The following is an 18,824-nucleotide window of genomic DNA, read 5'->3' as shown; positions in this document are numbered from 1 at the left end:
GATGGAAAAAATGACCTTTTTAAAAGACAGGGTGTACTTATGGTAGTTACTCAACAAGTTTTAACTTGTTGGTAAAGAGCACTGGAGAGCTGTTGATATAATTACACATTGTAAGCAAAGAACCTCTTTGAAGTAATGTAGTTTTAAAGATACAGGTAATTTTTTCACCAGAATATTCAAAAGGCTCAAGGAATGAAGCCTTTCCCATGTATCTAAAAGCACACAATTCTACGCAACAAGGGTGTTTATTCGCTCAATATTTTCTCGCAACTTTGAGCTCAAATTTTCACAGGTTTGTTATTTTATGTATATGTTGGGTTACACCAAGTAAGAATACCAAAAGTATACCCTGCCTAACCCCTTCAGCCACTTCAAACTAAAGACAATCAGAAAGATATGACAAAATAAAAATATTCTCTTAACTATGACTCAGTTTGAAGTTTCACAAGCCTGGACTTTTACATCTACCTTGTCATGCCATGTTGTGTCAAATCTTTTGGACTAATACTCTGGTTGTTAGCTCTTCAAATGGAGACACCGAGGGCAGTATCTCAAAGTCGTACAGTAAAGTTCTCAGGGAAGACTCCTTTTGTTCCATCGGTTACTTTAATTCCAAGTGACCAGCCTTCATCCTGTGTGAATTTAACATTCAACAAAGAGAATATTATAAAAATAAAATCATAATGAAGTTTTCAAAAGGATTATTATATTTCATCGCGTTAGTGCAAATATGTTGTATCTCGAGTTTACAAAACATTGTATCACGCCCGAAAAATGCTCAGTGCAATAGGTTTTAGCTCGGCGCGTACTTGGTTTGTGTGAATATCCAAGCTATTTTTTTGGTGATATGACTGTCAATGTGTTTTAAATCTTGCAACTGTTGTGATAAGCTTCTAATTCCGAAACACATGTCACTTACGTTGAAACAGTGAACTTTTTAAATTAACAGATATGTCATTACGTGAAGAGGCAGAAGTCTTAAATGTGTTTTGTCCTTGAACTTGCAGAAGATTTTAACAGTAATGAAAATGTAATTTGTAATTTGTAAAACAATTTTAATGGTGACGGAATAGTTGTAAGATGGCGTGGCTATTGGATGGAAGGGGAGAACATGATTAATTTACATACAATGAAATCACTGCATTATAGTTTGGGGCAATATGCTTGATTGTGGCTTCCACCTATGACTGATGGCCAAAGCCAAAGCCATTTAATTTGGACCCAACCTCAAACCTGGTTTACTGACCTGATCGTCCGGGTCATCAAACTGGAGTACATCAATAATGTCGCCCTTCTCAAACGTCAATTCATCTGAATCTCGTCTTATGTAGTTATGTGTCGCTCTCACCTACAAATAAATGGAACAATCTGGGTCAAAGGATGCTGCTCTGAACATAAATTGGGTTATCTCACCTACAAATAAATGGAATAATCTATGTTATATTACACTGCTTTGAACACAGGCTGTAAAACACCATGTGCCGCTTAAAGGGTCTATCTAACTTTTGTAGGACAAAAAACACAGATTTACTCTAAACTTACACAGTTTGAAGACAATGATAGTAGAAAGCTTCCCTGAAAATATTACGTGCTGAGGTGCTGTCGATTTTGGGAAATCAGTAAAACAATGTCATGAAAATAATTTTCGTCTCATGAGACGAAAATTATTTTAATCATTTACAAACGTATTTTTATGACATTGTTTTACTCATTTCTCAAAACCTACAGCACCTCAGTAAGTAATATTTGAAGGGAAGCTTTCCACTATCATTATCTTCAAACCCTGTAAGTTTAATGTAAATCTATGGACATTTTGAAAAGGTACCCAAATCCTTTAAGTGCATAACACTGTCTCCTTCACACAATTTTAGCACGGTACATGTACATGAAAACCTTTTGTTGACATTTTTACTGAGAATATATGATTGAAGAAATTAACAAAATAAGCAATGTCTTTTGGTGATGATTAAACAGAAATGATTGGTCTCAAAAGGGTTAAGGAATGGCATACCCTAAACACAACCCCTGGTGGCAGTTCTCCGTTTGATTTATTTGGTGAGACGGTTTCAGGAGACGCGAGTGGTGGTACGACTGGCTTGTCTTCCTCACTGTTCTGGGTCGTCAAAATCTTTGGCTGAAAACGACAGTAGCAACAAAATTAGAAAGGAACGTTACAGAATTGGTAATAAACAAAAAATCATGAAGATCACAGATTTACATAAAACTTACACGGTCTAATGATGATGATAGTAGAAAACATCCCATGAAATATTATTGTCTGAAATGTCATATTTGTTGAGAAACAAATAATCTTATTTTGCTTTTGGAGTTTATCGCTCAGTGAGTGTTTTATTCATTTTTGTTTTGCATCCATGCCGTGCAAAAATGTGTAATTAATTTTTCACTATTTTCTTGTGACCCAGATGGCTGATTGATCTCAAACTTCTTCAGGTTTGTCAGTTTACGTATATGGTGGAATACATAAAGTGCTTACACTGCCATCAATTGTTTGGTTAGCAAAAACTAATTCTGTAATGTTCCTTAACAATTTGCCCTGTGTGGCTAGCAATCAGGGCCAACATTCAAAGAGCGGCTTGAGCAGAAAATATTGCTTAGCAACTCTCAAGAAAACATTTCTGAGACTTTATGAGATTTGGTGCTGGCTTAAATCTCTCAAGTTATTTTCTTTTAAAATGAATGACTTCAGAATGGGCTGGAATTGATACGGACATCTTATATGCTGAAACAAAATGTGCGAGCTTGTGACCTGAAAAATTATAATAATTTAAGAAACTTTGTTGTTAAGGGAACAAGCAGCTCAAAAGTCGGATAATTTTTCCAGCTTGTGCTCATTGGAACGTTAAAAATACCAGTACGGCTAAGCACTTGTGCAAGATTGCTCCTGCACTTTAGTACGCTTTTGCAGTCCAGCTGAACCTTCTGGTGTTCTAAAAGATTGTGGGCGTGTGCCCTCATGAACATTCTTTTGAACCTAGAACACACAAGAATTTTGAGACACTCCCTAAAATGTCAGACTTTTGAAAGCAAATCTCAAAATAAAATATGAGGATTCTATCTCTGCTGCGTCGTTCACGAGGGGTAGACAGTAGTGCTGGGCGAATAGTGAAATTTTGATATTCGGATACCGCTGGCCAACTATCCGAAATTAACCGGATATTCGAATAGTTTTTTTCGCCGCGAGAGGGCGCTATAAAAAAAAGTTTTTTTTGCCGCTTTTTTTAGATCGTATTGGCGGATTGATATTAGTTTTAGACAGTGTCACTCGGTTCATTCATAAAAATAACCAGATCTAATTTAAAGATGGCGATTTGCTTTTTCGTTTGATCGTGATTGACTCTATGTGAAGGAAAACTTTCGTAATCATTGGACAAATTACGTCAGAAATGTCATTGTTTTAACTCTTCATGGAGGTTAGCATAGTTAAATACTTAATTTAGGCTGTTTTATGTTGTCTTTATAAAAATTTCATAAGGATTCAGACAAAACATTCCTATCAGTTGTCGCCCGACGTCCACGGATAAATGGATATTAAAGAATATCTGGTTACTTGGTTGTAATTGCAGAACAGTCCGGTTTATAAATAGGTATTCGCGCCCTATGCAGATATCTGGTTAAGAAAAAAAAGGCATTCGCGGGTTACGGATAGGAAAACCTACTCGCCATTAATCGGATATTCGAATAATTCGCCCAGGCCTAGTACACAGCCATCGGTCTCGTGCACATGGTCCAGTACACTAAAGTGAAGAGAGAAGGGGTTCGTCGTGGTGTTCCTAGTTTGATTGGCTGAATAATGCGCCACAGCACCTTGCAAACCAGTACATGGTTGTAATGAAAAGAAATGGGTCTCATACTTAAACAAAAAGCATAGCTCCACAAACCCTTGCAGGAAAACATTATTAATATTGAAGCGCCTTGAGCACTACTAAAGAGACAGATATCAGCACTGTATGAAAAGCTACTAATATTACCTCTGGGTTTGGAGGATCAGCGGGTCGCGGGACTTGATACTCAAAATGGTCGTCATCATCCTCATCCTCTACCTCATCAGCAACCTCTTGCTTCTGAGGTTCTCGAGGTTGAGGTTCTCGAGGTTGAGGTTGAGGCACAGGCCTGGGTGCAACCTCTCTTTCCTCATAATGTTCAGGGACTGTAACCTCGTAGATGGAATCCTCTTGGGAGGCGTTGCCGGGTGAGGTTGCTTGAGACGTATGAGCGTTGCTGGTGACATCGGAGGACCTGAAGACAAAGAGAGAAATAGATTCTATAATTGTTATTTATATAAATTAATCCATGTAATTAAACACTTTTTATGACGTGTTTTCTCATGTACTTTTATGTGCCTTTGTAGGTTGGTTTTGTCTGTAGGTTGTTTCTGTCTGGATAGCCTTTAAATAATAATTATGTTGTCTTGTTTGGTTATCCGCAGGCTTGTTCTCTGTAGTCTTTACAGTGTTATTTTCTCTGTATGTATTGTTTGTGTGTTGCCCGGAAATAAATAAATAAATAAATAAATAAATAAATAAATAAATAAATAAATAAATAAATAAATAAAAGAGGAGGTAGTCTCAACTCAGGACAGTATGCTTCAGTTTAGAAAGGGGAAGGGCACCAAGGCATTTTCTCCTTGGAAATTGTATATTTCTTCTGTAGAATTTCAAGGGCACCAAGGCAATGACCAGTGGGCATGGAGGCAATCGCCTCAATGTACAATTTGTGACTGGTATCCTGCTCATTTGTGCTTAAGCAAACAATTATTAAGCAATATTGTCTGCTTAAGCAGCTCTATGAATTTCAGTTTGAGCAAAATTTCAGTTGTTGTAAACGGAATTAAACACATGGAAAAGCCTAAAAAATTACTGGGCCCAATTTCATAGAGTTGCTTAATCACAACAAGATGCTAAGCACAACAAAACTATACTTACCAGAATAAGGTTACCAGTAAAACACCCATGTCACACGTACCATTTGAGAATGGTATCCTGATCATTGCTGCTTAGCAATATTTTCTGCTTAAGCAGCTCTATGAAATTGACTCGTGACGTTTAGAAGAATATCGTTAGAGAGTTTTTGGATCTGGACTTACCCGGCCGATGAGTATCTTTTGGTTTCATATGTTCCTTTAGACGTCTCATCGTAGAGTTCTCCCGTGATGTTACTTAGATCTAGACACATCTTCCCCAACTCGTCATGTATTGTTGCCTCGGCACTGTAGAAAAGCTGGAAGGTGGTGGCGTAGAAGGGAATGCGACTAAGGAGGAAGAGGCAAGAGGGGACAATGGAATAAAATATATCCAGGAAACATCTTGTAAGGAACTCAATAACATCAGGATGTGTTTCAACTCAAGAAAACACTTATCCATTCCTTACTCTTCATACAACAGAAAATATTGAACAATATAATAATTAATAGTTATAATAATTTGGGGGGCTAATCATCCTTACTCGCAGCTAAGAGCTGAATTGCGAAGGACGCGGCTACAACGTGTTCGAGAAGCAGGCATGCAAGGGCGCATTCAGCTGCCAGCCACATCAACCCATTATGACCACGGAGCACAACCAAGATCGAAAGTGTTTGATTTTTTCCTGAAGGAGGAAAACCGGATAGTCTGGAAAACCCTTGTGGCACAGCAGAGAACCAACGCACAACTCAACTCACATATTTGCCCCGACCGGGAATCGAACCGGGGTCACCTCGGTGAGAGGCGAGCGCTTTACGCACAAGCCAACCGTGCCACAAATGGTATAAGTCTGGCCTGACGTTTAAACTTATTTTTGTGAAATTGTTTTCTTTGTTTCTCAAAAACTACAGCACCCCAGCAAGTAATATTTTAAGGGAAGCGTTCTACTATTGTTATCTTCAAACCAGGAAAGTTTAATGTATATCTGTGGACGTTGTGTTTTGTGTCGTACAAAAAGTACCCAAACCCTTTATACCATCTCACTACCTTCTGAAAAATGTAGTCTTGTTGTAACACGATAGTAATATTTGCGGCGAGGAGGGATTGAGCGGGGATCGCAATAGTTGAGTGATAGTGTGAATAACAATACTACATTGTGTGAACGAGTCCGCTGTGATGGGGGTATTAAGTAATTCAAAATGTTTTAAATCATCACCAGACCAAAAATATAACTTTTTTTTTTTTTCTTTTTTTTTGACATTAAAAATGATTAAAAATAAGGAAATCAGCTAAGAAGTTGCATTCCTGCTAAAGGCTCAATATTTCATGCTTACCTGTCGTAGAGTGCTGGAAGTTCTTCTAAGATTTCATTGTTAATGTCTTCATATAATTTTTTGGCTTCATTGTATGCCTCTTGAGCCTATTACAGAAAGAAAAATCCAGAAGTATAACTTAAAACAGTGCGGTACTCATAAACTGTTATAATTGCACATTGAAGCTTCAAAGGCACTGGACATGCTTGGTAATTACTTAAAATGTATGTTAGCATTTATAAAGTTAACAAGCAACAGAGAGCTCTTTAAACTCTGTCAACTCATCAAACTTGTCAATGACAATTTATCAAAGGAGCTTGGCTTCATTCTAATTGTACCTTAGCTGCCTTGGCATCATCTTTCTTCTTCAGCGTTTCTAAGTTGTGTCTTGCGCTGTCAAAATCAATCAGCTTTCGATTTCGCTTCTCCACATGTTTCTAAAGAGAGTCAAAGAAAATCCATCTAAAGTAAAGACGATATGTACAACTTACAAAAATGAAACAGAGCTTATCAAATTCAAAGGTATGTTGAAATGATGGCATTTCTACCTTTTGGTAACCCCTGGGGTTATAGATTCCAAGGAGCTTTTGGAAACAGTATCCAAAGCACTAGAGAAGTAGACAAATGAGCAGGATTTATCTATTTGTGGACATAATAAAATATTGTGGCTTATAAAATATTGCATTGCCAAGTATCATTGTTTAGACCCCAAAAACAGAGTGGGTGACTGCTCTTGAGCTCATTTGCATTTTTACTGAGAACTGATGACGAAGAATTCTGGGTTGATGAAGGAAAATGGACTCGAGCGGGACTTAAACCTGTAACCTCCAGATAAACATGTCGTTGCTGGTTACCAACTGAGCTATCTAACCCTCATGTTGGCATTCCCCTAATGGTGAAATGGCCGAGTGGTCTAGTGCATCAAATTCAAGTTTTGGTGGTTAAGTCACTGGAGTGTGGGTTCGGGTCCCGGTCATGACACTTAGGTCCTTGAGCAAGATACTTTACTATATTTGCTTCTCTTCAACCAGGGGTATAAATGGGCATCTGTGAGGGTAGAGGTTGATATTGTGTATAAAAAAAACTACTGGAGCGAAATGGTTACGGTCTTCCGGGAGCACAGCAAAGTACAGGCCTTCGTGTGAGAGTGTTTGTGGGGGCCAGCGGCGCTCCATGCCTCACGAGCCTTCAGTGAAGACACGGTCCGTTATTAAAGTTCGATCGAGGAGGCTGTTGGTTCTTACCTTCACATCAGGGAATTTGGACTGGTAGGTAAAGAGAGGATTCACCACTTGGTCATTCAACTTTCTCTGGAAGTCGTCCCATAGAAGTTCTAGTGTCTAGACAAATAAACGATAATCAAGTCTGGTTAAAATAAAGAAGGATGGGTGTGGTACAGCCCAATGCCCTAGCTTGCCCTAGATTCCTCGCCTACCACCTCTGGGACACTGGTTCAAATCCCAACAGGGGAACTATATGGATTGGGTTTTCAGTCTCTGCCCGACTGCGTGGGTTTTCCCCTGGAATACTTCCTTCCTTGTTTTCTATGCACTTTGGTTTTTGGCTGATTAAGTTCGTTTTTCTGAGAGTCGTTGGCTTCACAACCAGGATTAATAAATGACAAATGACCTCCAAAAGGTGAGATCTTATTGTAATAATAAGAGAGACACACCATTTATAACCCCCCCTCCAAATATTCAGGGGGAGGGATGAGGTGGGGGGGGGGGGTAGATGGAATAGATGGATGGAATGGATAGATGGAATGGGTAAGACAGAGGAAATAAAACGTCCCCTTAAGCAAATGTTCAGGGGGAGGGGATGAGGGGGGGGGGGGGTGTAGATGAGAGGGGAAGACAGAGGAACTAAAAGGTGTACTTACTTCTTTGTACTGAGGTATCTGGTCACTCCTGACCCAGTCTGGCTCATAGATGCTTTCTAATGCTTCATGCAAACTGCGACTAGCACTACTCATCGCTAAAGACATCAAAAACAAAACAAAATAATGATGCTTATCCTTCAAAGTTACAACAAAATTAACAACAAATAATACAGTTTTCGCGAAGGGTGAGGTATTTTCTCCTAAGTAAAGAGGACCTCTATTTAAAGACACTGGACACTACTGGTAATTGTCAAAGACATCTCAACATATGCATACATGTAAAATAACAAACCTGTGAAAATTTGAGCTCAATTGGTCGTCAAAGTTGCGAGATAAAAATGAAAGAAAAAACACCCTTGTCACACGAAGTTGTGTTCTTTCAGACGCTTGATTTCGAGATCTCAAAATCTAATTCTGAGGTCTTGAAATCAAATTCATGGAAAATTACTTCTTTCTCGAAAAGGGCGTTACTTCAGAGGGAGCCGTTTCTTACAATGTTTTGTACTATCAACAGCTCTCCATTACTCGTTACCAAGTAAGTTTTTATGCTAAAAATTATTTTCAGTAATTACCTATAGTGTCCACTGCCTTTAAAAGAATTTCAAAACGTCCACAGAAAAATCTGTGGCATCACAAAGTGCGCCATCCTGGCATAATGGCCAGCGTATGCCTGCGTGATGTTCATGTACATGTAAGTAACTGGATTAGAGCCAATACTTGATCATGCTGACACTCTCCCCTTTTAAGACACTCCTTACCTCGTACACAAGCCACATATGTCTTAAGTTCCTTCTGTAGCCGCGATGCCGCCACCTGCTGTTGGTTAAAATTCTGTGAGTAAAGGTCAAAGTTGACATCTCTGGTCTCGTCAGCCTTGCCAAGTCTCTGAAGAACCTGTAATTGGTCAAGATTGAAGATGGGTTATAAGATAAATCAAGATACACAATGTACATGGTATAAGATATAAGATTTAAGATATCAATACATTTAATTTGCACCCAGACAATGATGTACAAGAAGAAGTACTATATATTGCTTTCTGAGTCTCACAGACAGAAACAATCCACAAGCTACATATGTGGGATTCGAACCCACAGCCCCAGCATTCTAAAGAAAATGCCAAAGTTATTGCCAAACCACCGAGTGTGCCCAGTGACAAAAAACCCAGTTTGGAATCCTTGACTTGGCACTGGCAGCAGGGGATGCGAAAATAAAAATCTTGTCAAATTTTGTTGGTCCAATTAAAGTTCCGAGTTACACTACCTCAATAGACCAATCCGTTGAAACAAAGTTTAAAAAAACTAACAACTGCGGTGTCTTTTTGTGCATGCACTGAAGACACCGCAGCAAATGGCGCACGGTGCTCAACACTTGCGCGCCCGGTGCGCGCCTGGATTGGTGTATTGTATAGACTCAGCAAATTCAATGTTTCATGTTTTACATGTTAAATCTGCAATGTACATGTGTAGTAGGCAATTGCCTCCATGCCCCCTGGTCATTGCCTTGTTGCCCTTGAAATGCTCCAGTAGAAAGTTACAATTTCCTCATAGGGTGCCTTTACCACGGAGATACACAATGTCTTGGTGCCCTTGCCCTTTCAAAAACGAAGTGTTCAGGCCTGATGTAGGTCAGATACTGACCTCTGTGGACACAACCTTGTCCCTATTACCACGATTGACAAATGAAATATTACGAGGGGCAAGAAAAACAAGGAGGGGTGGTAGACCTTGAAGCAAATTACCATCCACTCTTTGGAAAATTGCAAGAGAATTACCTGAAATATGGGTCATTTCCTGTGTGTGTTACAGCTCATTAAATCATAAAATGGGATTATAAATGGCTGATTAACTTCCTGGCCAGCTAAAAGGATCAGCTAAAATCAGGATAAGTGTTAAACGGACCATGGGATGACACAAAAACTTCTCCTCCAAATAAATGAAAACATTTTGCGAGAAAATGATTGAATTGTAAATTTAATGGAGACACATTGTGGATCTTTCACTCTGAGACTATTTTTGTTTTGGTTTTGTTTGTCAGAAGGAAGTGAACTCCTGTAGACTTTAACAAAAATATTGTAATTGATTTGGAAAGTGTTTAAAAAAATATACACTTAGCCTTTGAGAAAGACACTAGGAAGCCTCTGCTCAGGGCACAATTTCATAAAGTCTGTAAGCACAAAAACTTGCTAAGCACAGAAAAGTATTGCTTAAAGCCATTGGACCCTTTCGGTAAACAGTATTGGTCAAGGCCCACACTTCATGTATCACAACTTATATATAAAATAACAAACCTGTGAAAATTTAGGCTCAATCGGTCATCGAAGTCGGGAGAAAATAATGGGAAAACCCACCCTTGTTTCCGCACGTTTCGCCGTATCATGACATGTGGGTAAAATAAATCAGTAATTCTCGATATCGAGAATTGATATTGTTTTACTGTTTTCTCAAAAAGTAAAGCAGTTCATGGAATAATATTTCAAGAGAAGTCTTTCACCACTACCTTCTGTAAACCCTGTAAGTTATTTGTAAATCTGTGAACTTACTTTTCCTCTTCTGTACCGAAAGGGTCCAATGGCTTTAACAGAAACATGTACCAGCCAAAATTACATTTTGTTTGAATTGTTGTGACTGGTGCCCCATTAAGTTTTTGCTAAGCAAAGAAATGTCTCAGGCAATACTTTCTGCATTTAACAACTTCATGAAATTGGGCCCTGGTTGAAAACTCATGCCATGAACTATTTGTTGTAAAAATTTAAAATCTGACATACAAGACAGTTAACAAAATTCCCTAGTGTGAATATTAAATTGCAACAAGACTAAACATATCAGCTATTTTCTAGTCTGAGTTTGGAGTAAATTATAACAAAATTACAGAACCCATATTCAACGAATCAAAACAGAAAATTTCTGGATCAAATTTAGTTCTACTTCCTGGAGAAATGGGACTGCAGTAAACGGGAAAGTACGAGGAAGGAAAAGGAAACTAATAACTATCCCAGATCAGGGCGCTAAATTAAAGCCCTATTTTTTTCACTTTAAAATCAAGTACATTTTACATTCCCACTTTGTGTTAAAAAACATTACTCTATTGTCTTCTCAGAGAAGAATTTTATATGAAAAAAAAAAACACAGATGGCAGCCATTGATTTTCACCAGATCTTCAAAAATCAATATTTTATCACTGCATGTCAGCAGATACTAAATAATAAATAATGGCCGAACAACTGATGAATACAGACAATATGTGTAGGTAGAACCCTATAGGATCCTGTGGGGTCCGAACACACACAGGCAGCTCAGCTGGTATTCTGAGCGTTAATTCAAGGTCAAGTACCGATAGACCTTCAACAACTCAGTACAGTTAATGTACTATCACAGTGTATACAATTGATGCACAGTGTACAGTACAGGAGTTGTCATGATTGTGTACAAAATACATGGAACGATTTTAGTCCAACAATTTTTGCACTGAGCATTAAATTTAGCAGAACATTTATTTTGTGAACACTGAATGTCAATATTCAGTAACAAATCGTAATTTTTGAGTAGCAACTCGGCACATTTTGGTTGGCTTTTTGCTATGCTATACAAGGGAAATAGCTCATTGATTGTGTAATGTACAATGTATCCAGAGAGAGGACAGGGCCCTATTTCATTACTCTGCTTACCCCCAAATTATGCACTTAAGATCACCATCTTCAGCTTTCTCATTACTGTGCAAGCCCTCTATTTCTGATATCTGCATAAGCGAAGAATGTCTAAGACTTTTATTGAGTACGCATGAACAAAGATTCCCTGCTAACCCGTGAAATACATGTATGCTTGACTTAGCGCAGAATACCCTGCTTCCATAAATGCTGATTCTTTGCTTACGTTAAAGCCATAAATTACTTTCGGAACAGAACAAAAAAAAAAAAAGTTCACAGATTTACAAATAACTGACAGGGTTTACAGAAGGTAATGGTAAAAGACTTCTCTTGAAATATTATTCCATGAAATGCTTTACTTTTTGAGAAAACATTAAAACAATTATCAATTCTCGACAACGAGAATTACATAGAATTTATAGTAAACACATGTCATGACACGGCGAAACATGCCGAAACAAGGGTGGGTTTTTCCGTTATTTTCTGCCGACACAGGTTTGTTATTTTATATTACACAAAGTGTGGGGCTTGGACAACACTGTTTACCGAAAGTGTCCACTGGCTTTAAGCCGGCCATGAAAATGTGCCCAGCTGGTGCTGTGACATCATTGGGAATATATTTATCCCTTGCACAATATAGAACTCACCTCCGCAAAGTGCGAGTCTCAGGCCTGTATGCTTGGTTTTATGAAAGGGCAAGGGCACCAAGGCTTTTTCTCTTTGGCAAAGGGCACCCTATGAGGAAATTGTAAATTTCTACTGGAGCATTTGAAGGGCACCAAGGCAATCGCCTTCATTGCCTCTGTGAAGTATCAGGCCTGGGTCTACCATTCATTGGTGTTCATTTTGACTGTGAAAATGTCATTTCAAAAGGTGGAAGCATTTTTGAGGTACATGTAAAGAATCCACAATCTGCGCATGGCAGTGACATTGCTCAGATTTTAAATTTTACATTATTTGCACATAAGATTTTGCACAAAATTTCAGTCAATAATATCAGGGGATAAAATCAAATGATTCTCAAACATGTCAAAACACTTTACACTATGATGGAAAGTTGCTGTACTTTCAATCAAGAGAAGTTTTCATTAATTTAAGAGTGAATTCCCAAAAATTAATATGCTTTCCCTTTAAACTGAATAATTTGTTTGACACATATGGAGGAAGGACAAATTGAGTTCCTTCCTCCGTGTAATGTAAATTCCAACATCAGACTAATTGCTGACTATATCCGGAGTATCACATAATTAGGTAAACCAAAAACATTTTTTTTGTTTTTTTTTTGGGGGGGGGATGGGTGTTTGGGGATCATCAGCAGGGTTCTGCCCATATGCACAAGCTAGGGCACCCGACCCATACACACAGATTTCGGGCCGATATGCACATATTTTTGGTTGATGCAAACAATTTCACCACAAACGTCCTGAGAAAACCATATAGAATGCTCCAGAGTAAACAATAGGGCCTTTTAAACCAAGATAAACACCAAGCAGAAAATATTCCAAAGACCTTGTTTTAAATTCAGCTACATGTAGCTTCGGCCAAACATTTAAACAAACGTGGGTCCTGAATCCCATAGACTCTTGGAAAAACCCTGGGGAAGAACCCTGATTAGGAACAAGGAATTCTGCAATTTCGTCCAAAGAAGTGAGGTTTTCAAAAATCTGAATCAGGTCTTTTTATTCTTTATGATTGTTTTGTCATGTTCCTCTAAGGCACATTCCCTGCATTTTCTGACAATCAGGCATCAGTTTCCTCTTCAATTGAAACAACCTAATATCAATCTATTTCTGTTTCATGTTTCAATCTCTTTTACATATTGAATTCTAACAATTGTTTGCTTGACTTAAAAAGTTTCAATAATTTGCAGATACTCTTGGCTGAGACCAACTTGGTCGCAGACTAAAGCCCTGTTTTAAATTTTCGTTGCAAATATTTCACAGGAGTACATACATGTGTACATGTACAGCTCAACTCTTCCGAATTATTCATTGCGAATTTATGACGTCAAAATTTGTATCCCATTTGCAGTAAGTACATGTATCAACCAGGCTATATTACATATCCCACTACTACAGTTTACACTGAATAAACAAATGTATCTTTGTGTTAGCAGTAAAGAGCCTAATTAAATCCATACAAAATTAGGCCAACTGTATACAGCTTACTATAATGGATTACAGTGCAAACATGATGTGTACTGTGCATCTGTGCATTCACACCAGAGATTCCAACCCCAAGGGAGCTATATAGTCGATCTCAGATGGTCTCCAGGATGATTTATAGAGAACAAAATAATATCAATGCCTGACCTCTGTACACCGAGGCGTTGAATAATGCGATTAGTGTACTCGTTCTCATTATCATTAAAGGCAGTGGGACTATTGGTAATTACTCAAAATAAATAAAACCTTACTTGGTATGAGTAATTGGGAGCTTTGATAGTATAAAACATTGTGAGAAAACGGCTCCCTCTGAAGTAACGTAGTTTTCAAGAAAGAAGTAATTTTCTCATTATCATTTAAAACTGCTTTGATATTTACGGCAGTCAGTTTATGCTAGGGTAGATCATAGAGTAAGGACAGAGTAGAAAGTGCAGTCATAAAAAGATGAATAGATAGATAGAAGACAAAATAAATATACTGCTCAAGCGAAGTATAAACGATGAACAAAACATGATGCTTTAGAAGTACTTTAAAAGTTCACGCCGTAAAGGTCCATCTCCATGACATGAAGTAACATTAGCTTTGAAACTGCTACACGAAAGGAAACCTTACTCCGGCCTTAAAATTTTGTTCTTGAAGGGGCACAGAAATTTCCCTCTGGTACATAAAAACATGTAAGAGGCACTTAAATGTAATGGAAACTTGCAGGGGCACCCAAAAGTACAAGGCACCAAGGCAATTGTTGTGGGTGCCCTGGGTTATTTTGAGGCCTGCTTATTGATGTACGTATGTGAAGTAACTACCGCATACTTGTGTATCACAATAACAAAGAGTGTACTGTACAGTAAAGGTTATCTATCAGTGGTGTGTGGTTGCAATTAATAAATTACGATTTAATAACCACACAGTGTAAACCACTTGACCTTTGGGTCTACTCTGTTGACATCAATCAGTACTTGATGTTTAACTTGAAGGTTTGTTTTTTCATTAACGGAAGACCTTTCATTACACTGGGAAGGATGAATATCGGGTGTTAGCCTACAGGTTCATTGTGCACAAACTAATGATGTTTTCTAATTCACTACAAGGAAGTGGAAGTGTCGTGGCCGAGCGGTTAAGAGCACCGAATTCAAACTCTGGTGTTTCTGATCAGCAGAGTGTGGGTTCGAATCCCCAACCGTGACACTTGTGTCCTTAAGCAAGACACTTCACCATTGCTTCGTCCTTCGAATGGGACGTTAAGCCATTGGTCCCATGTGTTATGTAACGCATGTAAAAGAACCCAGTGCACTTATCGAAAAGAGAAGGGGTTCGCCCCGGTGTTCCTGGTCCGATCGGCAGCAAATTGCGCCACAGCACCTTGTAAAACATTACATGGTGCTATCAGAATTAGGTCTCATAATTAAAAACGTAGTCCCACATCTTGCAGGAAATACTGTATGTTACAGAGCCAGGAGCGTCACTGAGTGACGGACATGTGCGCTATATAAGAAGCCACAATTATTATTATTATTTTTACAAGGGTACAGACTATTAGGCTGTATTTGAATTGATGGTTACAGCTACATGTATGGCTACGACTGTCAATGATTGCTACTAAAGGACCGCATGCCTGTTTGCTTCCATTTTGAAAGGGCAATTAATGGCACCAGAGGCATTTTCTCCTTCGTAAAGGGCACCCCATGAGAACAGTAAATTTCTACTAGAGCATTTCAAGGGCACCAAGGCAATGACCAGGGGGCATGAAGGCAATCGCCATCATTGCCTCAGTGAAGTATCAGAACTTGGACCAAAATGCCATAATTCTCAATCCACTTTGTGTGGACGGGCTCAAATAACTATGTCAGTTATAATGGTCAGGTCACAGATACAGGAATGTGAATCAAAGAATCAATATTTACTGACAAAGATTAATTTGATAAGAATCCTTTTTACCAATCACTGTGTGAACTTGAGCTGGGATTTTCATAAAAATAAAAAATCCACATGGCCACAGTTGTATAACAATGATTTAGAAAGATCCAATCAATGAGGTTACTGAAAATGTTGAACATTCCACAAACAAAATATTAATAAAGTTGAATAATTTATTTTGTTTTTTTTAATACAGTAAATACACTATACCCTGGGCCCAATTTTACAAAGCCGTTAAGCAGGAAATACTGCTAAGAAAATTTCTTCTGCAAAGCATATAATGAGTGGGGCACTAGTTGCAACAATGAAAATTTTATGGAATTTTAGGTGGTAACCAATTTCTGTTTAGCAATATTTTCTGTGCTAAGTAGCAATTTTTATGCTCACAGGCTTTATGAAATTTGACCCTAATGTTTGAACATGAATTGTGCATGTTTTAGGAGACAAGCTTATCTGTCAAGGATCTTATCTGTCAAAGATGATTGTGTTCATCCTTGGATCAATAACAGTATTTTCCTTTCCTGGGTGTTTGACCGATATACAAAAATGTAACTTTCCAGGGGAACAGTTCACTTTTTGTTTCACTGGTCCTGAGCTTTGTGACTGGTTCATCTCGGTCATTTGTATGGGACTTGTATTTGAAATGTAAATGAATAACCTGAGCATGCAGTAGATTTCCAGGAAATGGCCCAGTGGTGTGAGTGAAAATAGAGACTGTGTTTGTTTTATCTACAATTCATATTACATGATGAATCCTCTACATAGAGGTGTATTTTCCTGTTAAAAAGGAAGGATTTAAATATGAATCCAGTCACTATCAGTAAAAACACCTCTTTCAGGCTGGTTTGAAGGTTGGATCTGTATGAAATTGTCCTTGTAAACAAAAGCAAGAAAGCAAGGACAAGTTAGTTTGGTAATTAATAAATCCATGCAGTGTACTGTGTTCCTTCCGCATAATAACTTGTCCGCACAAAGTTCATGGACAAAACTTATTAAGATCTGACACAATTTGAACATGTAAAGAATTTAAGACAACTGATCACAAAGTACTAATTTCTTTGTAAATCTTTTTCCGATTTGATTTTGTGTATACATATTTTGATGAAGAAAACAAAGTTTTTGAAATGTATACATGTTTTGTTTTACTTTCACTGGGCTTAAATTTTACTATCAGGAAACTGAGCGACCAACATGAGTGACCACAATTTATTTCCTTGATTCTTATATTAACCAGTTTCCTTGAAATTGGGTCCACAACACCATGATTGAAACAAACTTGCAGCACTTGATATGTTCTCTGGATGCTTTATTGTCCGAGTACTTTTGCTTCAAATAAAAAAATACATGGACATGACATGCTGTAAGTTAACAAGAAGAAACTTTCAGCTACTGAGAAGTTTAGATAAAAGTGTCTTGCTCTAAGAGAATTTTTATTATTTTTATTATTATTTTTGTTCTCTCCATGAGATATCACCTAACAATACAATACCAGACGGCCACTTCATGTTGAGCGCTACACTTACATGTAACTGATTTGGTCTGCCGAACCAAATCAACTGCCGAAGGGGGCACGTTGCCACCTACTCCTTGGGCTGAAAAAGAGTTACCCCCTTCACAGTCTGTAAGGATGTAGGGATGGGTACAATGTATCATCCACTAGAAGCCTGGGTTATGGACCAGAATGCACTACTTCCAAACGTTTTATGAAACGATTATGATGTAGTGCCGTCATGACCGGGATTCAAACCGATAGTCTGTTGCTGACAATAACCAGAGCTTTGCCTCAAGCTGACCCTGGAAGAGTTGATTTCGGACCAAGGTGACTTGGGATTAATTTTAATGGTTTGATTATGGTAGTGGCTATTTTACCCGCAATTGTGAAAAAATTCCGAGACATTGTTTTGACGGCAGTTTGAACAGTGCCAGCCAATACAGTTTAAAATGATTTTAATGTCGCCAGTAAAGTATCCCCAGCCTTTGTAAAATTGTATCTTTCAACAATTTGATAATCTAATCTTTTTTGACTTCACATCTATATTCAAAGACACATAATTCGCTGCACTATAGTCTTGTATGTTGCTATGCTTCTTCTTCTTCTTCCAAGTATAGCGCTTCATGTACTTCTTTCTGACAGCGGAGCAATTCAAAGGGATATTCTCTCCGTATGGCGCCATCACTTTTTCACTCATTTTTACAAAAAGGTATGTCACATGAGATAATCTAGAAACTATATTATTTCATATCGAATAAAAAAGTGGTGGCACCATACGCAAACTTTTCCATTCAAAGAAAGATTGGAGATAATCTAGAAAAGTTTCCGCATCATCCTGCCACCACTTTTTCATTCGTTATGAAAAAATAGTAACATGAGGTATTCCTAGTTGGTAAAATTTGTGAGAAAGTGGTGGCAGGATAAAGTTTTCCAATAATTCTGTAATTATTAAAACTGTAATTTAAGAATGCTTCAATATCTGTCAATCAATCAAGTTTGGTTGGATTTTCACCTTTTTTTTGGTTTTTTTGAGAGGAATAATGTTGTGTGGGGACAGTCAGTAATCAAACATTAAATGTCAACCTCAGCCAATTCCAGGACAAATTAAGTTTTAATACAGCGAAAAGTTACAACCCGAGTGCCCCATACTAACCAAAGTCAGCATTTGTGAACACTGAACGTCCTGCTTAGCCTAGACCACAGCACTGGGGCAATGCATGAACGCATAGCGGCATAGACTGCACCAATCAATGACTTTCTCTTTTTCTTCTCAACAGGTCCACTAATAAACCTTACTAATTGAGTGTCATAAATACCACTATGTCAACATTTACTCAGCCATCGTGTAGGGAAACAATCCTGCTAATGAGAAACAATTATATTGAATTTTACTGACCTTTTCCTTCGTTCTTGTGAGATTTTTTGATAGGAGACTTGATTTCGACTTTCGACTGAAATCTGCCATTTTGAACACTGCCCTCTGTTTGTGGTGGGCG

General features: G+C 38.1%; 1 protein-coding gene across 1 annotated transcript; it reads right to left on the bottom strand.

Moving 5' to 3' along the window:
• Positions 1–279: 279 nt before the first annotated feature.
• Positions 280–18,793, bottom strand: LOC117288391 (myc box-dependent-interacting protein 1-like). The gene is made up of 11 exons (XM_033769237.1): positions 18,725–18,793; positions 8,870–9,005; positions 8,112–8,206; positions 7,477–7,572; positions 6,571–6,669; positions 6,254–6,339; positions 5,105–5,269; positions 3,990–4,257; positions 2,012–2,134; positions 1,247–1,348; positions 280–632 (listed from the first exon to the last, which is right to left on the bottom strand). Exons 1-11 carry the CDS (start codon positions 18,791–18,793, stop codon positions 552–554), a joined length of 1,320 nt encoding a protein of 439 aa, XP_033625128.1. The 3' UTR covers positions 280–551.
• Between the last annotated feature and the right edge of the window lie 31 nt (positions 18,794–18,824).

The sequence above is a fragment of the Asterias rubens genome, chromosome 3 (genome assembly GCF_902459465.1).
Source record: "Asterias rubens chromosome 3, eAstRub1.3, whole genome shotgun sequence".
In the NCBI taxonomy this organism is placed as follows: Eukaryota; Metazoa; Echinodermata; class Asteroidea; order Forcipulatida; family Asteriidae; genus Asterias; species Asterias rubens.
Note: the sequence above shows the minus strand (reverse complement) of the source record. Positions and strands in the feature narration are given on the sequence as shown.